The sequence below is a fragment of the Amphiprion ocellaris genome, chromosome 18, assembly GCF_022539595.1.
Source record: "Amphiprion ocellaris isolate individual 3 ecotype Okinawa chromosome 18, ASM2253959v1, whole genome shotgun sequence".
Classification (NCBI taxonomy): domain Eukaryota; kingdom Metazoa; phylum Chordata; class Actinopteri; family Pomacentridae; genus Amphiprion; species Amphiprion ocellaris.
In genome coordinates, this window is record NC_072783.1 from 6301243 (window position 1) to 6322929 (window position 21687).

Below are 21687 nucleotides of genomic sequence, written 5' to 3' on the forward strand. Positions count from 1 at the left end.
TTTTTTTGGTTCATTCAGGGATTTGTTTCTTCTATTTTATAACATTTCTTCTTCCACACTGGTGGAACAAAATGACCAGAAACACATTTAGGAGTTCATTCTGCTCGTTTGGTGTCTTTGTAGATTTCGTCAGACATCATTAAATGAGCTTTTCCTTCGCCTGTATTATTTTTACTGCAGCTTCTCTGAAATATTCTTCACAGCTTTAAGGAACATTTTACTCCAACAAACATGGAGAAAGTCAATTTTTGTTATGGATTTCAAAGGCTCAAGTGCTGGGCAAGAGACACGGCAAAACTCGGAATTAAATAAAGATTTTATTTTTACAAAAACAAGATTGGAATACAGTGATTATTCAAAAAGGGAAACTGAAAGCAACCACTAAAACTAAAACCAAACTACAAACAAAACTCTAAGATGAGGAATCAGAAACCATCACTAGAAGTCTAAACTTCTACCAGAACCGCTCTCTCCTCCCTTTACACATTCCACTAAAACCATTCTTTCCTCCCGTCACATTCCACTAAAACCATTCTCTCCTCCCTTCACAAGTTCCACCGGAACTGTTCTCCATCGCTCCTCTGAAGAACCACATTGCTGAGATGTTTGAAGATGTTTTAATGTTGATTCTTTAAACAGAGCAGCTCAGATCTGATGTCCTGCTACACACTACTAACATGCAGGATCATTACACGGACATTCAAACGCTAAAAACACGCAACAACCAGCAGATCCGTGGAACATGTTAAATTCTGACATCACTTCCTGCTGCAGTGCTCAGTTAGGAGGTTCCTAGAGTCATTCTGCCAAACCATCACCCCATCGAGAGGAAGGAGTCCATTCTGGAGAGGAGGAGGAGGAGATGGAGGAGGAGGAGGAGGAAGAGGAAGAGGAGGAGGAAGAGGAGGAGGAGGAGGACGATGAAGAGGAGGAGGAGGAAGAGGAGGAGGAGGAAGAGGAGGAGGAGGAAGAGGGGGAGGAAGAGGAGGATGAGAAGGAGGAGGAGGACAGGAGAAACATAAATAAGCAGTGTATAAACATGCATTAAGCAGTTTGCCATGTTACCTGGTTCCTCAGGTGAGTGTTACCTGGTTCTTCAGGTGAGGACTACCTGGTTCCTCAGGTGAGTGTTACCTGGTTCCTCAGGTGAGTGTTACCTGGTTCTTCAGGTGAGTGTTACCTGGTTCCTCAAGTGAGTGTTACCTGGTTCTTCAGGTGAGTGTTACCTGGTTCTTCAGGTGAGTGTTACCTGGTTCCTCAGGTGAGTGTTACCTTGTTCTTCAGGTTAGTGTTACCAGGGTCCTCAGGTGAGGACTACTTGGTTCTTCAGGTGAGTGTTACCTGGTTCCTCAGGTGAGTGTTGGCTCCGTGTTCTAGCAGCAGTTGGATCAGTTTGGAGCGGTTGAGTCGAACAGCATCATGTAGAGGAGAGTCTCCTTCCTGAAACACATCAGACCATCATCAGCACAACACCACCTGCTGGAGGGAGGAAGAACTACACACAGCTCTACACACAGTTCTACATAGAAGCACTACACAGTACTACACACAGTACTACACACAGTACTAACCCTAACCCCAACCCTCCCTGGGCCTGGTTCTGTCAGAGGTTTGTTCTCCCCTCCCTATTCTATAGGTTTTTTGTTCCCTCCCTATTCTAGAGGTTTGTTCTTTCCTCCCTATTCTAGAGATCTTTTTCATTCCTTCCCTATTCTAGAGATCTTTTTCGTTCCTTCCCTATTCTAGAGGTCTTTTTCGTTCCTTCCCTATTCTAGAGATCTTTTTCGTTCCTTCCCTATTCTAGAGATCTTTTTCGTTCCTTCCCTATTCTAGAGGTCTTTTTCGTTCCTTCCCTATTCTAGAGGTCTTTTTCGTTCCTTCCCTATTCTAGAGGTCTTTTTCGTTCCTTCCCTATTCTAGAGGTTTGTTCTTTCCACCCTATCCTAGAGATGTTTTTGTTCCCTCCCACCGTCGCTCATAAAAGATGACTTCAGATTGTTGGTTTCTGCTGCTTATGATTCGGAGGTCTGTCCCTGACCAGGATGTGTTCTGAATCTGTGCTGTAGAAATAAAACTGACTCCTGTCATGTGTTTACTGTATAACCATACTATAATAAACTGGCAACACACATGTTGAGGCTCACCCTGTCCTGCGTGTTCAGCTCCGCCCCACACTGGATCAGGTGTTCAACACAGTCCAGGTGTCCAGTCCTCACAGAGACATGAAGGGGAGTGATGTCCAACTGAGACAGGACCAGAAGGACACGTTAACACAGCAGGTCCAGGACCGGGACACGTTAACGCAACAGGGCCAGGACCAGAAGGATACATTCATGCAGAAGGTCCAGGACCAGAAGGACACATTCATGCAGCAGATCCAGGACAGACATGACAGAAGAACCTGGTCTGTAGCAGTATCAGTAGTACTGTGTGTACTAGTACCTTGTCTGTAGCAGTACCGGTAGTACTGGGTGTACTAGTACCTTGTCTGTTGCAGTGATGTCTCCTCCATGGTCCAACAGCAGTTTGAGGACAGACAGATGTCCTCCTCGACAGGCAGAATGAAGACATGTGGACCACAGCTGGACACAGCAGAAAGTTAGCACGTGGAAACAGTTCTACCTCTGTAGACCTGGTTCTAATGCTGTAGATGTGGTTCTAACCCTGTAGACCTGGTTCTACCTCTGTAGACCTGGTTCTAACCCTGTAGATGTGGTTCTAACCTCTAGAGACCTGGCTCTAACCTCTGTAGACCTGGTTCTAACCCTGTAGACCTGGTTCTAACCCTGTAGATGTGGTTCTAACCTCCAGAGACCTGGTTCTAACCTCTACAGACCTGGTTCTAACCTCTGTAGACCTGGTTCTAACCCTGTAGACCTGGTTCTAACCCTGTAGATGTGGTTCTAACCTCTAGAGACCTGGTTCTAACCTCTAGAGACCTGGTTCTAACCTCTGTAGACCTGGTTCTAACCCTGTAGACCTGGTTCTAACCCTGTAGATGTGGTTCTAACCTCTAGAGACCTGGTTCTAACCTCTAGAGACCTGGTTCTAACCTCTGTAGACCTGGTTCTAACCCTGTAGACCTGGTTCTAACCCTGTAGATGTGGTTCTAACCTCTAGAGACCTGGTTCTAACCTCTACAGACCTGGTTCTAACCTCTGTAGACCTTGTTCTAACCCTGTAGACCTGGTTCTAACCCTGTAGATGTGGTTCTAACCTCTGGAGACCAGGTTCTAACCTCTGTAGACCTGGTTCTACCACTGTAGACCTGGTTCAAACCCTGTAGATGTGGTTCTACCTCTGTAGACCTTGTTCTAACCCTGTAGACCTGGTTCTACCTCTGTAGACCTGGTTCTACCCCTGTAGATGTGGTTTTAACCCTGTAGACCTGGTTCTAATCTCTGTAGACCTGGATCTAACCCTGTAGACCTGGTTCTACCTCTGTAGACCTGGTTCAAACCCTGTAGACCCGGTTCTACCTCTGTAGACCTTGTTCTAACCTCTGTAGACCTGGTTCTGCCTGTCGAACTGGTTCTACCTGTAGACATGAAGAACGGTACCTTGTCCCTACGGTGGACGTCGGCTCCAGCCTCCAGCAGCTTAAAGACGACCTCGGCGTGTCCCTGAGAACTGGCTCTGTGCAGACCTGTACGCTCAAACTGCAACAACACAGTTACAGAAGCGTGTTTTCAGATCATGCTAAGACTTAAGAACATATAAAGATCATGTCATATCTACACCACATTAGGGCTTTGAGATCACGTTCCTCTGAACATCTGTTCTGTTCTGCTTGTTTTGCAGTTACAGCTGTGAACTAAAGCTTCCGTCCACTTAGACCAAGTCTAGCAGGTCAGTCTCCAGTTTCCAGTGACTTTTTGAATTTCTTCGGGTAATTTGACAAAATCTGCTGAATCCAGAACAAACAGAAATGTTAATATTTGGTTAGATTTGTCTGGTTCCACCTCTGTTCGGTTCTTCTGGTTTCAATCTTCTGGTTTATCGTTGACTCTTCTGGACAGAATTGGTTCAGTTCAACTAAACTTGTGGTTTTTCTGACTTGGTTCTTCAGGTTCTTGATGAGTCTAAGTCAGGACTTTGGGGAGACCAGTCTAGAACCTTCATTCTAGCCTGATGGAACCATTTCTTTACCACGTCTGATGTGTGCTTGGGCTCATTGTCTTGTTGAAACATCCAACTGTGTCCAAGATCAACCTTCTGCTGATGGTTTTAGGTTCTCCTGAAGAATGTGGAGGTAATCCTCCTTCTTCATTTTTCCATTTACTTCATGTAAAGCTCCAGTTCGACAGAACACGATACTGCCACCTCCATGCTTGGTGATAGGTTTGGTGTTCTTGGGGTTGAAGGACTCACCTTCAGTTTTTGTTCCATCTGACCACAGAACTTTCCTCCAGAAGGTCTTTTCTTTGTCCACGTGATGAGTGGAGCTTTAAAGTTCTGCTTCTAGAGGAAGAACTTCCTTGTTCATGGAGCCTCTAGAACCCTGTGGACACTGACAGCTGTGTTCCAGCAGCTTCTCATTCATTCAGACCTTCTTTCTGATGGTTCTTGGTTGACTCTTGACCATCCTGACCAATCGTCTCTCAGCAGCAGGTGGTAGTTTGTGTTTTCTTCCTGATGGTGGCAGTAACACAACTGGGCCATGAACTATTCTGACAAAAAGATGATTCTGGATCTGAAGCTGCTTTCAAATGTCTCCAGGTGACTTTCTGACCGGTTCAAGTCAACGATTTGCTTTTTCAGATCTTTGCTGAGCTCCTCAGACTTTCCCACTGTAGCGTTTGAGTCTAATGAGTGGATCTAATGGTTCTATTTAAACTGGATCAGAGGAGTCAGCAGCTGCAGTCGATCAGAATCACTCAGGAGAAGTTAAGTGGCCATGAAACTAAAAACATTAGATCAACACAACTTTCTACATCAACAAACTGATGATTCAAGTTTCTGCTTGTATATTTATGATCCTGCAGATTTAGTCATATTTCCAGAAAACCTTTAATAAATCTGTGAATGAACCAAAATTCATGATTGTTTTAGTGACAAAGATTCATGTTTCAATGGTTCCATTATAAATTCAGAGTACTAGGGGTCACTGGAAACTAAAGACTGATGATGAACATGGACTTTACAGGTGGACGAACCTTTAGTCCACATCTGTACATCAGGAACATTTCATTTTGTTTCTTTAGTTCTCTTTGAAAGCAGATTCAACATAAAAACTGGATGTTTCTAAAAACATGACTGTGTCTCTGAGGATATTTGATTGAATATGTTGGTTCTGCTGCTAGTTGGATTATGCTCATTTTGTCGTTTCTTACTATAAAATAGTGTTACTTTTAAACTGACAACTCAATAAAACTCTGCTAAAACCCCTACTAGAAACCAATAAGATAACACAGAAAGCATAAAACCATCTCATATCCACAGCCAACGTTACCCCCCGGATATATGGAACACCCAAAATACACAAAAAAGACACACCACTGCGCCCCATAGTAGACAGCATCGGATCAGTCACCTACAACCTTTCAAAAGCTCTAGTAGAAATCATCAAACCCCTCGTTGGTACATCACAACATCACTGCAAGAACTCCAAACAGCTGGACAAGAACTCAACAATATCACAGCAGGAAAAGATGAGATATTCATATCACATGACGTAGTTTCATTATTCACAAACCCCCCCGTTGACGTCACATTACACATCGTACAGGAACGACTCATGAAGGACAGAACACTGAAAAAACGCACAAACTTAACAGTAGATGACATCATCACATTACTCAGGTTTATTGCCAAATCCACCTATTTTCAGTTTAAAGGAAAAATCTACAGTCAGAAACAAGGTTTAGCAATGGGAGATCCACTTTTAGCCATAAGGAGTAACTTTTTCATGGAGGACCTGGAAACTAAAGCCATCCACACACTGCAGACCCACACTTTGGAAACAGTACATCGACGACATCTTGGAAACAATAAAATCTGGACACACACAAGAACTCACAGAACATCTGAACAACATGGACGACACAGGAAACATACAATTCACACACGAAGAGGAAATAAATCGAACCATTTCATTCCTGGACATGAACATTCACCACAGAGAAGACAGCAGCATTAAAATAACAGTTTACAGGAGACCCACACACACGGACCAGAACCTCCTCTGGACATCAGAACATCCACAGAACACAAACTACCAGTTAGAACACTATTAGAACGGACCAGAACCTCCTCTGGACATCAGAACATCCACAGAACACAAACTACCAGTTAGAACACTATTAGAACGGACCAGCATCATAACGGATGATAAAGACAGACAGGAGGAGGAAAAACACGTCAGAACAAACTCATACACTTCCAATATCCCATATGGGCCATAAACAAAGGAAAACAACAAGCAAAAAACAAAGAGAAAAACAAAAACAAGCAAAAACAAAACACACACAAAAACCAGACAATAAAAATAAAGACATAATCAGCACTCCATATATCCGTGGGATAACAGAACCCATACAACGCATAATGAGAAAACACAACATCAACACAGCAATAAAACCACATCCAAAACTCCAGCAGCTATTAGTCCATCCAAAAGACAAAATAGAACCAGACAATAAATGTAACATCATTTATGAAACTCCAAGTAAATCATGCGATAAAACATACATTGGAGAAACAGGAATATCATTCAACACAGGAAGAAAGGAACACTCGACAGACTGTGAAAAGGAAACAATTGGACGACTCACAACAACACAAAAAGACAAAGGCGACCAAGAAAACAAAAAATCAGCCATCAGGGACCACTGTAAAAGAAATAATCACATCATGGACTGGGACAGGGGGGATTGAACATCAGAGACCAACAGATACAAATGATGGATTAAGAAGAACATCGAGATCAGGAAGCGGGCGAGCAGTTCCATGAACTTGGACGAGGAGCTACACCCTCTAACACCTGGACTCCATCCTCCAGAGACCACCGGATGGTGGAGGGCGTGGCCGATCGGACAGATTCTGACAGATCTGTCCGATCGGCCACGTGTCAAAAAGGACACATCATCAACATGTCTGATGACGCGCTGAAGAAGATGGCAGATGCAGTCGAAAAATACTTTCCTTATTGAGTTGTCGGTTTTCGAAGTAACACTACTTTATTGGTTCTGCTGCTGTTCTGATGGACTCACCGAGTCGCAGGCGTTGACGTCTCCACCTGTGGACAGGTATCTGTCAATCAGCAGCAGCTGGTTCTGATTACAGGCCTGGAGGAAGTCGTCCTCATCCACATAGTAAGGCTGAGAGACAAACACTGTGATCAGGGGATGATCGGTTCCACATCAACAGCAGCTTCACTGACGTTAATAATGAGGTCATGTTTTATTATTCAGAAAATAAAGATCTCATGTGAATCACAGAAAGGTTCTCCATCAGCTGTCCAGCAGCATTTATTTATCAGAGAAAATAAAATCTAAGGAATGTTTGAGATGACGCCCCATGAACTGATCCCTGTTAAACAGCTCATGTAACCACGGTAACTGTACACTGAAACATAGAAATGCTGCTACCTCTGGATACTGACAGTTTTACAGATTAAAAATCAGACTAGAACCTGGTGACCCAGCTGGTGGTTCTCAGGGTTTAATGTTTGCGTTCCTGATCATTTACTCTATGTGTGATGTTTGGGTTCTGTGTTCTTGGGGCAGCAGGTGTTTGGTCTCACCACTCTGTGGACAGCAGGGGGCGCTGCAGGCCTCACTGTGGCTTTCTGTTGTCTCCTGGTCTTCCTCAGCAGCAGCAGGTTCTGCAGGTCGGCAGCAGTTTCCAGCAGGAGACGTCCACACTTATCCGTCTGAAGGAGGACACAAAGAAACACCTGAACCTCTACCTCTAGTACTACTACTATTACTACTACTACTACCAGTACTACTGACAGTACTACTACCAGTACTACCAGTACTACTACTATTACTACTACCAGTACTACTGACAGTACTTCTATGATGAACACGTTCTGGCTGGTTCTACTGTCCTGGGTCACAGGAACATGATGAATCTGAACTCCTGGACCAGGAGGTTCTGGTGTACTGGGTTCTGAGGTGGATCCAGGTGTGACCAGGTGAGAGAACACCTTCAGGACTCACCTTGAGGCTGACTGAACGTTCAGAGTTGGTGTTTGTGTCCTGCTTCTCCTGAGAGACAGAAGACTCGTATCCTCCGTCCTCCACCTGCTGAAGACACAAACATCTGTTGGTTCTGCTGTTGGTCTTCATCCAGGAACACAGATTCATCTCAGAACATCACATCAAAGATGAGAGTAGATTCTTTAAAACGTGATTTTGTTTCACCTTTACCTTTCAGACAGACTAAACATGGCAGCTCTTCCACAGAACAATCAGAAGGTCGTTCATGTTTAGATCCTAAAGGTCTCCTTTTTATTTCTGATGCCAGGATCACATTCTAGATGTGGTTCCTTCTTCTAGTAAAGTCCTATTCTAACTGTGAAATGCAGAAACAACATGAATGTTCTCATGCTTTCTAGAACAGTTCCATCTCATTGATAAAGCTGTCTCTAGGTTCTCCTCTGATAGAGTTCTGCTCTGGTCCTGTTTGTTCTGTTCCATCCTCAGTGATGATGTAGGATCTTTAACACCTTTCTGCTGCAGGAAGAAGGTAGAAGCTCAGGTTTCCTCTCTTAAAGCTGCACTTCCTGAAGCTTCTCTTAAAGAGTCTCCAGGAACCAGGAATAGGAACCTGGAGATGAAGACCCCTCATCCTCTCTCGAATAAAACTTTATTAGCAGCTGAAAGAGGAGCAGCAGCCTCAGTTTACGCTCTGTGTGGCCTTCTCTGGTTTTATTGGCCGATCACCTCCGGAGGGAGGGGTCAGGTCAGCGGGGGTCATGTGATCACCGGCAGCCAACCAGAAACAGACAAACACTGAGCCATTCAGGTCTAACAACTGTCAGTGAGGCATGTGGATAAAGTCATACATGTAGACTGAAGGTCTGCAGCAACACGTCAACAGCTGCTCCGTGTAACATGTTTCAGAAGCGCATCTGAAAATCCTGCTTTCATCTATGAGACACTAGAACCCAACATGGATCTAGAAGGTTCTGGACCACTGGATGAAGATCTGAAAACACATTTCTGCTAAATTTACATCCAGAGAAGTCAGAAACACACAACAACAAGAACAGCCCAGATGCACAACTGGAACACACCAGCAGCACAACCACACCAGAAGGAACAGGGAATGTCAACTTCATTCAGCCCAAAATACCTGTTTATATATAATATCTGAGAGAGACTAGAGAGGGAGGCCACCAAGACTCCTATGACTCCTCTGTTCTTCACCAGTCAAAGCTTTATGGAGACAAAGAGAAAGACTCTGATGGAAAAAGCGAGAATTAAATGTGGACTAGAGTTCACCAGAAGACGTGGAGACTCTGAAGACACCTGGAAGAAGGTTCTTTGCTCTGAGGAGACCAGGATGGAGCTTTATGTCCATCAGACTATAAGATATGTTTGATGGACACCAAACACTGAACATCATCACAAACACACCATCCCCACTGTGAAGCACGGTGGTGGCAGCATCATGATGTGAAGCACGGTGGTGGCAGCATCATGATGTGAAGCATGGTGGTGGCAGCATCATGATGTGAAGCATGGTGGTGGCAGCATCATGATGTGAAGCATGGTGGTGGCAGCATCATGATGTGAAGCACAGTGGTGGCAGCATCATGATGTGAAGCACGGTGGTGGCAGCATCATGATTAAAGCACAGTGGTGGCAGCATCATGACATGAAGCACGGTGGTGGCATCATCATGATGTGAAGCACGGTGGTGGCAGCATCATGATGTGAAGCATGGTGGTGGCAGCATCATGATTAAAGCACAGTGGTGGCAGCATCATGATGTGAAGCACGGTGGTGGCAGCATCATGATGTGAAGCACGGTGGTGGCAGCATCATGACGTGAAGCACGGTGGTGGCAGCATCATGGTGTTCCTCAGCAGCAGGTCCTGGAAGGCTTGTAAAGGTAGAGGGTAAATGAAATCCTGGAGGACAACCTGATGGAGTCTGAAGAGAACTGAGACGTGGAGAAGATCAGTTTTCCATCCAGACGATGAGTCGAAGCAAACAGACAAAGATCCTCAGAGATGGTTTGAAGATAACAAGGTGGAAGTTCTGGAGGAGTCAGAGTCCAGACCTCCATCTCGCTGAGAACTACAGTCTGGAACTGAAAGGTTCTGTTGATCAGGATCCCTGAGGAACCTGACACAGTTTAACAGTTTATAAAGAAGGAGGAGGTCCAGATGTTCAGACTGATGGAGACCAACAGGATCCATGATGGAGCTGAAGGTTCTACTAGATCCTGACTGGAAGGAGGAGAACACTGATGGAACCCTTTATTTCATGGTTTTACTGACATTATAGAAATGTGTTTTCACTTTGACATGAAGAGTCTTTATTGTAAATTATTCTTAAAAACTTCTGAAGATGTGAACGTTTTTTCTTAAACTCCTGTTTCTAACAAACCTAAAATAATGAAGTGTCCATCAAATATTCTGTAAATCTGGTTTTCTTGTTTGAGGGTGAAGCTCATAGATTAGTCTGAAGAGTGTTTTATAAACGGCTATATTATATTATCTATATTATAAATCAATAGTAGATTCATCAGAGCAGCAGCTGGAGGGAATGCTGAACTTCCACTGAGGAGGTCAGAGTCTCTTTATGAACACAGGAGGACTCATTCGCTAACGTGCACTAACGTGCACTAACGTGCACTAACGTGCACTAACATACATGCACAGACAGGTCGGCTGCTAGAACACAGATGAGGTCCGGTTACAGAACTTCCTGTTGACCAGCTGAGATGTTTTTATCTGAGCCCCACGTGTCGACGGCCAGAACATCACCACATGTCCAGTTTATTAGGAACGCCGGCTCAGAGCTGCTTTCTAATAATCTGTCACATGTTTGGTTTTATGTTCAGAAATGAACACAGAAACATAAAAACTAAAGAGGAGGAAAATGAAGTAAACAGAAATCTCAGAGAAGATATTTCTGTAGTTTATAACTTGAGCTGTTAATGAGATCATAAATATGAGCACTGGATGGTCTCAGCTGATGTTCTTCACAGTTAAAGTTGTATTTTCTGTGTTTCTGTGGGTTAGAACCATTCTAATGTTCTGTCGTCTGAATCTCAGGGTTGCAACTTGTTCTGTAGTTTCCTTACCACCATCATCATCTGCTCTTCATCCTCTTCCTCCTTCCAGCTCCTCGGCTCTGATCTACAGAAAACAACCATCAGATCCTCAACCAGCTGACTGACCTCTGAAGGTTCCACGTAGAACCCAGTTGCTGTTACTTCATTAAACTACACAGGATTTCACTGGATTAAATGAAATTCAGGAGAAATGAATTTTTTTTTTACTGAATTTAAATATTTTATTCTAAGTTCAGTTCATTTTACTGATTTTAACCAGTTTAACATATTAACCATTTGAACCATTTTAACCAGTTAACTGCATTTTACAGCAGCAGGAGAACAGACTTCTCTAACATGAAGGAACCTAAAAGATAAAGTCTAATATCTGTGGAGCTGAATGAGGTTCCTTCAGCAGACAGACAGACTGGTTAAACTGGTTTAACTGGTTAGACTGGAAACACTGGTTAAACTGGTTAGACTGGAAACACTCACCTCTGTATCTCCATTTAAGAAGAAACTCTGTGAGACGAACGACGTTCTGAGTTCTAGGATCAGGAGGAAAAATACACACCTGACCTGCAGCATCCTCCTAATATAGACACACACTACAGTAACACACACACACACACACACACACACACACACACACACACACACACACACACACACACACACACACACACACACACACACACTACAGTAACACATACACACTACAGTAACACACATATACATTACAGTAACACATACACTACAGTAACACACACACACACACACGCACACACACTACAGTAACACACATACACACACACTACAGTAACACACTGTGTTTGTGTGTTCTGACCCTCCAGGAGACGACGGCTGACCTCGTCTGACCTCCAGAAACCAGAGAAGAAGTTTTACTGGAGGTGATAAATAGTACTGACAGCAGCAGAAGTACTGCAGTATTAATGTGTACATGTACTGACAGCAGCAGAAGTACTGCAGTATTAACATGTACATATACTGACAGCAGCAGTAGTACTGCAGTATTAGTATTAGTGGTGGAAGGTAGTGACCTACTCTGTTATTTCCCACCAAATCCAGACGACAGACAGAAATAGATCGCTCAGTCAAAGAGAGGATGCAGCTGAAGAAACAATGGAAGATGGCCACAGAGGAGGAGAAGGAAGGCATAAACCTGCTGCAGGGAGAGATCCAGGGGAGACTTGTAACACTGAGGAGAAACCTTCTGAGGAAGCGCAGGAGGAAGGAGCAAACTAGATCACACTTCTACAAGGACTCCTTCAAATCTGTGAAGAGTCTGTTCACAAAGGAGAAGAGTGGAAGTCTCCGAGTGTTGAAGGCCACCCTGGAAGAATACCTGAAAAAGGCCTGCACAGACGACCGATACCATGACGACGTGACGCTTCCACCCGACATGCCACCACTCAATCCACCAGTGCACCAACTTGACATCTGCCCACCCAGGTGGATCGAGCAAGGGCCGTATCAGCACCAGGTCCCAACGGGTTCCATACAGGCTCTACAAAAACACACCAGACGTCCTACGATTCCCCTGGAAGCTGATGAGAGTTGTGTGGGAAAAGGAGATACCAACAGCCTGGCGGAGAGCCGGAGGGATCCTTATTCCCAAGGAAAAGGATTCATCGGAGATTGGCCAGTTCTGCCAGATCAGCCTTCTTAACGTTGAAGGAAGAATCTTCTTCAGCGTGGTCGCTCACAGGCTGGCAGGATACCAGCAAAGAAACGAGCTGATTGACACGTCGATCCAGAAAGCGGGCATCTCAGGCTTCTCCAGTTGTGTGGAACATGCCAGCATAATCTGGCTCCAGATCCAGGTTGCCAAGAAGGAGGGATCACACCTTCATGTGGTCTTCCTACATCTTGCGAACGCCTTTGGTTCAGTTTCTCACAACCTCTTGTGGTCAGCCTTCGACTTTTTCAGGGTCCAAGCAGCTCTTACAAATCTTGTAAAGGCTTACTTCCAGGATGTTCAGCTCTGCTTTAAAAACAGCACAGTACACCACAGCATGGCAACACCTGGACGTGGGAATCATGGCCGGCTGCACCATCTCCCCACTTGCCTTCACCATGGCCATGGAGGTAATCATTCGGGCATCTCATTGGGTGGTCGCAGGACAGCGATCACCCAACGAGACCTGGACTGAGGTTGCCACCAGTCAGAGTCTACATGGACGACCTCACAACACTCACAACCAAGGCCTGCACTGTCTGACTTCTGAGGAAGCTGCAAGGAAACATTGAGCTGGCTCGCATGATGCTCAAGCCAAGAAAGTCCAGAAGCATTTCCATCATCAAGGGGAAACTATCAGACAGGATGTTCATCAGATCTGCTGCCATCTGAAGTCCACCTAATAAAACATTGAAATCAGCTCAACACATTTAAATCTTCTGTTCTCATAAGAACTCTGACCCATAACTGGTTAGGCAAAACCATTGTCTTAATCAATAGCTGGCTCCTTTACCAATCAACAGTCAACGATTTATTTAAAATAAGTGAATAAAGGAGATGACCATATGATGATGAAGGTATTTTACATCCAGAACCGTAATATTAGCAGCAACTCAGTTAGCCCGTTCTGCTGTAGGAATGAACTAGCAACAGTTAGCATTCATTGGAGGTCATTAGCCTCCTCAAGTCTTTGTCATGGTGCCCATTACCAGCTAACCTCCCATAGTGCTCTCTGCTCTAACATGAACTGTCTGTAGACGCAACAGGTCTTCGCCTTATTGGTTAATACATTTTAGATCAGTTACATTATTAACTCCACTAATCATTAAAAATAATACAAAAAACAAACTTTACAAAAATTAGACTTTTATTGTAAAAGGAAACACACAAAAGGAGGTTACATCCCTTCCTGCTCCAGCAGTAATTATGACATCATCATCCATTGCACATTACATCATAGCCCTGCTACAGTACATTTACATCATAGCCCTGCTACAGTACGTTTATGCGCTAATGCTGCCAAGTTAGCACAAGCTAGCCGAAAAACTGCCCGTCACAGGGAGACAAACTGCCCCATCATAGCAGTTTGCCTGGAGTTTACCATCAACACGTGATGCATTAACAGACCATAACGTGCTGCTAACTGCTAACAGCTAACTGTTTATGCAGAAGGCAGGGGATATAAACTGTGATATGACCTGAACGCAACATGAGGCCTTCAGGAACCATCTGGATGTTCAACAGTCATTTATGTTTCAAAAATATTTTAGTGTTGAAGCTGCAGATTCACTTTTAGCACTGAACATCCCTTTAGTCTGGTACATGCTTTGATGCACACGCACGCACACGCACACAGGAGTGTTTGTTAGCTTAGTCGAGGCTACAGGAGCTAATAGGAAGTGCAGGTTTATCTTCACCTGTTCTAGTGTTTCAGACTCTGTCCGGTTAAATAAATGAACAAACTTAACAGCAAACACCTCAGAATGTTTCACTGATTAACGATCAGCTGCAGAACTGATCAGGTTATTGATCTATTGATCGTATGAGGGCTGGTGATCGTGTTGATTTTCCCCTGATGCAGGAAGAATGATTCAAACTCAGAACCAATCAAACTAAATCATCACAAACCATTCAATCTAACATCAAGGTTACCAACACTAAGCACACATGGTTTCTGACCACTAACCTGGTTAAAGGTTAATAATATTAACCGGGCAACATCCGCACCCATCTGGTACAGCAAATTAAGTGTTTCAGAGACTAAACTTAAACCAGTAGTGTCTAAACTACTAAGCAGATCTGTCAGTATTTACTGCCCTTAATCACTTTAATGTTATCTTTAATATCTGCTGACACTCAGTTTGTGTTAACGCTGCAAAGTCCTAGCTTAGCATTGTTAGCATCAGCCTCAGGGAGCTAGCTAAAGCAGACAGACATCTTTAATAACTGTAATGCTACAGAGCTCATTGACATGATGCCAGTCAGCAAACACACCTGTAACTCCACCTCATCAACAGCCAGAGGCTCCACCTGGTGGAGCATCCAGGTACTGCAGCTAATCTACTACATATAATCTACATGTCCATCATCTGCTGCTTGTCAGCATATTTTCAACCCATTCAATCATTACAATCTATTAAAATGAATCCCTCTCATCAGAGTCTGGATGGTGAAGATCCTTCAGGTGAGCAAACAGGCTTCACCTGCAGGATCCGACACCTGTTTAAACCCTGAATGGCAGACTGATTTCAGACCTTTAAAATTCAGTGTTTCAGGCTGCTGAGAGTTCTGCTGGTGAAGAATCTGCTGTAATGGTAATAAATAAGGAAGGAGTGAATGAAGCTGCTCCAGCTGAGAACTTCTTCTTCCTCCTGGGATGAACAACAGTTCAGCTCATCCTGAAGCCTTGAAGACACTCTGGCATCATTCCGGTAGAAGCTGATCAGTCTTGAGGACAAACGTGGAGGACGTTCTCCAGATCAGAATGGATCTTGTGGAAGGTGAGGAAGGCTTTGAATCTTTGGGTTTTAAGGAGGCCCTTATAAATCTACTGGAGCCTTTTGAAGCCTTTCAGGTGACCTTCTGAAGGTCCTATCAGTCCTGTGGATTCTTTCTGAAGCCCTTTGGCTCCTGATTGTCGTCTGCATTTCTAAAAGGAACTCTGCTTTCTTGCATATATCAAAGAGTCTTAGATAAATAGCAGCAGGTTCTGATCTTCTCCCTGAGACTGAGTGAGGGTCGGTTCCCTCAGCAGAACCGTGAGGTCTAGGTCGGGTCTGAGGCCCAACAACAAGCCCTTAGAGGGAAGCTGAAGGATCCAAACACTTAACGATGAGGAGAAGCTTCAGGCTACAGCTGCTTCTTTATTCAAACAAGGGATGTCCTGATCCAATCAAAGCTAAACTTCAACCTCAACCCCATCTGCTGTTTAGGTCTGAGACAACAGTTCATGGCAAGACGTTGATTTAGAATCATTTCCTTTATCAATAGTAAGTCACTAGCACAGACTGATCCGTGTTCATTGGTTCTGTTCCATCAACAGACTCCTGGTTGGTTCCTCAGTCTGGTCTGATTCTTCAGCTACGGAGGTCCAGGAACTCTGGAGTTCCAGTTCATCTGGCACACCTGAGCTCTGGTTGGAGGTCATGAACCTCCTCAGAAGTCTTTGTCATGGTGACCGTTACTGCTAAACTCCCACAATGCGCTCTGCTTTAACATGAACTGTAGTCTGAGTGACGCCTCCTCTGGTCTCTACAGGACTAAACAGGAAGAGGCTCCACCTGCTGGAACAACCAGGAACTATAGCTGATCTACATCTACTGACATCATGGAGAGAATACAGGTTTACTGCAGTACATCCTACCCTCTAGTACTACATTGGGATCAGACCGGGACATCCCTGATCTAGACTTCCTGTTTGCCTCCAGCCCACCCAGAGGTCAACATCTGTCTGATCCATGTTCAGGCAAAGTGACTCCAGTGAAGCAGTGCTTGGTGGGTTCTGGATGCATCCCAGAATAAGGTGGCTTTAGTACTGGTGGAGTATAAAAAGTCATTAAAAGCAGGTGTCACCAGTAGGGGGTGCTGCCATCTATCTGCCCCCAGCTCTGCCACTCAGGAAAGATCCCCGCTGAGGTCCGTGGGCTTCCAAATGGGTCAAACTCCATCTGCTCCCTGGTCCCTGCCCGCTGGTTTTGCTTCCCCGCTGGACTCTCAGTGCTCCCACTGGGATCCGACAGCACCAGGTGGTAGTTGTTCCCCAGGTTGTTGTCCCAGAACGTCTGGTCCCGGGTCTGGTACCGGATGCAGAACTCCACGTGGCTGTAGGGCTCCATGAGGTCCGGCACCAAGATGGAGAAGGAGAAGGTGTCGGTGTCAGAGCAGCCGTACACGTTGTTCAGGTACCGGCAGCCAACATCCTGGAAGGAGCGCCACGAGTCGAAGGTGATCCGGACCGACACGCTCTTCTCAAAGCAGATGTTCCGTACCTGGACGGAACCAGACAGCAGCCGGTCCTGAAGAGAACACGTCTCCAGACACACCTGCTGCGCTTTGAGCCGGTTCCTCAGGTCCAGGTAGTCTGCAGCTGGTGGAGTGAAGTCCAGAACCAGAACAGAACCACCATCTGCCGACTCTGGAGGGGAACACGAGGAAGATTAAAGGAGGAAGAAGTAAACCTCAGACACGATATACAGTTTAAGCTGCAAATTTCATCAGACCAGAACAGCTGCATGTTGACTGGAAACACACGGGAGAAGGACTGCTGGTAAAGATCCAGAGGAACTTCCAGAGGATTGTAGCTCAGAACAGTCAGGAAACACAGAACCCAGATCAGCTCTACATTTATTCTGCTGCTATTTTACCTGAACATGACACTGTAGACTCTTTAAAACGTGAGGAAAAGGTGACATCATGCTAGTTTTACAGGTCTGAGCAGCTTGTTTATTCACTTCATAAAATGATGATGAATGTAGAACATTTCCTGTTCGGTTACAGAACGTTCACGAGCTTAAAGGTTCCACTAAAGTCTGTCAGTGCCTCAGTCTATAATCCTGCTTTTACTCTTTTACTGCAGCTTTTAATGAGCTGCTGTTGGCCCCGCGCCTTCAGGAAGAAGACTCTCTCTCTGTGTGACTGACAGGTGAATGAGCTTTTCTACCATAAATCTGTGTGAATCCTCCGCAGGCATAGTTTTTAACTAACTTATTCAGAAAATCAGTATTTGAATGAAGTGATGGCTGGTTAATTTTATATAAACTCTGAATGAAGTGACGGCTGGTTAACTGTGTTTATATAAACTATGAATGAAGTGACGGCTGGTTAACTGTGTTTACATAAACTGAATGAAGTGATGACTGGTTAACTGTGTTTATGTAAACTCTGAATGAAGCGACGGCTGGTTAACGTTTTTTTCATATAAACTCTAAACTTAGAGCCTCTGGGAGGAGAGCAGCTGCTAACTGAGGTGAACATTCATCTTGTCTGAATGTGGATCTTCTGCACGAATGAAGCACATTATTGTTGATAACTAATGAATGACTGACCTGTGCCGTCCTCCAGGTGCAGGTTGGAGGTGGCGCCCTCTATCTCTGTCAGGTGGAACTGCAGCTCGTCTACGTCCTCGTCCTCGTGGAACACATGCACGGCAGTTAACGCCAGACCCTGAGAATCTGCAAACACCACGCTCTTCTTCTTCCTCCTCGCCCGGCCGCTTTCTGCCGCTGATGATGAGGTTGTGGTTACCGTGGCAATGCCGCCACCGCGTTCACAGCACAGGCAAGGTCGCAGCATGGCGGCTGATGGCAAGCAGCGGTTGTCATGGTTACTGAGGAGGGAGCACAGAGGAGGAGAGCTGGCCAGACAGAACCTTACCGCCACGTCCACGGGCATCATGGGAGACGGAGTCCCTGGAGGCGGAGAACCCTGAGAACGAACAGCAGGTTCTTCATGAAGTTCATGCTATCAGCTGCAGGAACATCACAGGTTAGTTATTCTGTCATTATTCTGTCATGTTCTTCAATACGCTGAGCTTCACTGCAGGACTGTAGCAGTGACATCATCACATGGAAACGTTACAAATCAGTAAAGTTCAATAAAACACAGTAGAGCTACGTGTTCACTAGATGTGTTTATCCTGCATGTAAACGCACCGCGTCTGAAAACCACATGCATGGTGGCGTCACTAGAAGTCATTAGGGGTCACTACAGCTAACTACAGGTTACTACAGGTCACTACAGGTCATTAGAGGTCACTAGTGGTCATTAGAGGTCATAAGAGGTCACTACAGGTAACTAGAGGTCATTAGAGGTCACTACAGGTAACTACAGGTTACTACAGGTCACTACAGGTCATTAGAGGTCACTCGTGGTCATTAGAGGTCAGTACAGGTCATTAGTGGTCATAAGAGTTCACTACAGGTAACTAGAGGTCATTAGAGGTCACTACAGGTAACTACAGGTTACTACAGGTCACTACAGGTCATTAGAGGTCACTAGTGGTCATTAGAGGTCAGTACAGGTCATTAGTGGTCATAAGAGTTCACTACAGGTAACTAGAGGTCATTAGAGGTCACTACAGGTAACTACAGGTTACTACAGGTCACTACAGGTTATTAGAGGTCACTAGTGGTCATTAGAGGTCAGTACAGGTCATTAGAGGTCATAAGAGGTCACTACAGGTAACTAGAGGTCATTAGAGGTCACTACAGGTAACTAGAGGTCACTAAAGGTAACTAAAGGTCACTAGAGGTCATTATAGATCACTAGCAGCCATTATAGGTCATTGGAGGTCACTACAGGTAATTAGAGGTCATTGTAGGTCACTAGAGGTCATTGTAAATCACTAGAGGTCACAGCGCTTTCAGCTTGAGTCCGGTAGATCTGTCGGACCAACATGGTGGCTCGGCTGCAAACTTTCTCTTTTATTTTGAAAACAGTTCAGAAAAAAGTATTTCTGAAAGCATGTGAAGGGAGAAATAATCTGCAGCTGAATCTGTCCTGGACAGACTTACTGTGTCATCACAAATCTAAAAAACATTTTTAAAACCCATTTATTTGGTCTTTCCTCAAAAATCCTTTGCTGCTTTGATGGCCACACCTCCTTGACCTTTCAACCTCTGTCCATGCTTTCTTCAGGTTGGCTCACTCGCTCATTCCGATTCATTAATTTGTGTGCAATTAGAAAATTACTGACGGGAACGGTGTCTGAAAAACGCAAAACGGGTGAAGATTCATCAGTACCTAATAAAAACTCCGGCTATACCTTGAGAGTTAACTTAAACTTGGTTTTATTAAAGGACAAGACAGAATTGCATTATTTGTGGTGAAATGCTCGCAAATGACAGCATGAAGCCAAATTACAGCGACATCAGGAAACAAAACGCAGTTCGGTAAAGTCGGAAAGATATTCACAGATTCGGACTTCCGGCATCAATAACTCAATAAATATACGTTGTCTAAACATAAACGATGCCTCTTTTCCATCGTTGTAAGGTAGACAATATGCTACAAGCCCAGTTTAATCAAAAGTATCTGTCTTTCAAGCTGCAGAAATAACATTGATGTCTATGAGCAGCCGGCTGTGAGACGGGTGAACAGGGATCATCTGCAAAATGCAAAACCGCTGCAAACAGCGAAGAGACACAAATATTCAATAAGTTAACTCTTATACACTGTAGTGTCACATAGTGTCCAATTTACTGCAGCCAGCAACTGACTCCTGCTGGTCATACTACAACTCTACAATTCAATAACTTCCCTCTTATGTACTGTAGTGTACTTATGGGGGGGTTTGCAGGTGGAGGGTGGGGGGTGCTGGGGGGGTGCTGGGGGGGTGCTGGGGGGGTGCTGGGGGGGTGCTGGGGGGGTGCTGGGGCTAGGGTGCAGCTTACAGGAGGGCTCCAAGCCAAACAGGTTGGGAAACATTGGTCTACTTTACGTAAATGAGCTGCAGGGAGACGCACTGCTACCGGACCAGCATGCACCATGTTTACATGAGGGATAAACACATCTAGTAGACACACAGCTTCACAGTCAACACAACAACAACAACAGCAGCAGCAGCTGTCTGTAGTTTATTAACACAGAACTTTAATACTGAAAAAAGGAGAAATTCTGGAAGTTACCTGTTGAGATAATTATAGATAATTAAGATAATTAGGAACCAGTTTGACGTCTGAACATTCAGCCTGATGGGGTTTTCTATAAATACATATATAGATATATAGATCTATATATAGATATACTGGTTAATTAAACAGGTTATTTATATTGATTACTTAAACTGGTTATTTATACTGGTTAGTTAACCTGCTGGTTATTAGTTAAAGTGGTTATTTATACTGGATATTAGTTAAACTGGTTATTTATACTGGTTAGTTAACCTGCTGGTTATTAGTTAAAGTGGTTATTTATACTGGTTATTAGTTAAACTGCTCCGTGCAGCAGCTGTGGCGCAGTTTAAAATCTCACCTGCTGCTCTTCACTGGACGCTCTGAGCTGCAGCCGCTCAAGTTGGGTTCAGTTCGGCTCTGTTCGACTGGGTTCGGCCCTGTTCGGCTGGGTTCGGCTGGGTTCGGCTGTGTTCGGGCTGATCTGTCCAGAAGGTCGCAGTTTGTTCATTTTTCTTCACTTTCTTTGCATTTTTCAGCCATTTTAAAACACAGACGTTGTCCGCGCGCTCAGCCCCGCCCCCTAAACACTCACACAGCGCGAGCACATACAGCAACCAATCAGAGCGCAGGGTCGTCCGCCGTCCAATCAGAGAGCAGACAGGAAGCAAAAGGGTGGAGGCGCCCTGAGCCCTGACTGACAGAAAGAGCTGATCCGCTGAATAAATGATAAAATACAGTTTAATAACCGGAGTTCCGTGATGTGAATCGCAGGAAGGCTGCTGGACCCGACGGCATACCAGGGAGAGTCCTAAGAGACTGTGCAGACCAGCTGGCAGAGGTATTCTGTAACATCTTCAATCT

At 44.7% G+C, this 21687-nt stretch overlaps 2 protein-coding genes across 2 annotated transcripts; both read right to left on the reverse strand.

The window, feature by feature from the left end:
- Window positions 1-298: 298 nt before the first annotated feature.
- On the reverse strand, window positions 299-11744 carry LOC111565198 (ankyrin repeat domain-containing protein 1-like). Its single transcript, XM_055004795.1, has 10 exons — window positions 11731-11744; window positions 11266-11320; window positions 8166-8252; window positions 7745-7873; window positions 7212-7319; window positions 3561-3659; window positions 2484-2582; window positions 2145-2243; window positions 1342-1440; window positions 299-842 (listed from the first exon to the last, which is right to left on the reverse strand). Exons 1-10 carry the CDS (start codon window positions 11742-11744, stop codon window positions 759-761), a joined length of 873 nt encoding a protein of 290 aa, XP_054860770.1. The 3' UTR covers window positions 299-758.
- A 2319-nt stretch (window positions 11745-14063) lies between these two features.
- Window positions 14064-21431, reverse strand: LOC111565210 (protein phosphatase 1 regulatory subunit 3C-B-like). The gene is made up of 3 exons (XM_023265260.3): window positions 21185-21431; window positions 18259-18637; window positions 14064-17348 (listed from the first exon to the last, which is right to left on the reverse strand). Exons 2-3 carry the CDS (start codon window positions 18605-18607, stop codon window positions 16783-16785), a joined length of 915 nt encoding a protein of 304 aa, XP_023121028.2. The 5' UTR covers window positions 18608-18637; window positions 21185-21431; the 3' UTR covers window positions 14064-16782.
- Between the last annotated feature and the right edge of the window lie 256 nt (window positions 21432-21687).

Coding starts and splice junctions, on each gene's coding strand:
- LOC111565210 (XM_023265260.3), bottom strand. CDS start 18,607: ATGATGCCCGTGGACGTGGCGGTAAGGTTCTGTCTGGCCAGCTCTCCT. Junction 17,349..18,258: donor GCACCTGGAGGACGGCACAG/GTCAGTCATTCA, acceptor GTTCCCCTCCAG/AGTCGGCAGATGGTGGTTCT.
- LOC111565198 (XM_055004795.1), bottom strand. Junction 3,660..7,211: donor ACGTCAACGCCTGCGACTCG/GTGAGTCCATCA, acceptor GTGTTGTTGCAG/TTTGAGCGTACAGGTCTGCA. Junction 2,244..2,483: donor ACATCACTGCAACAGACAAG/GTACTAGTACAC, acceptor GTCCTGTCTCAG/TTGGACATCACTCCCCTTCA.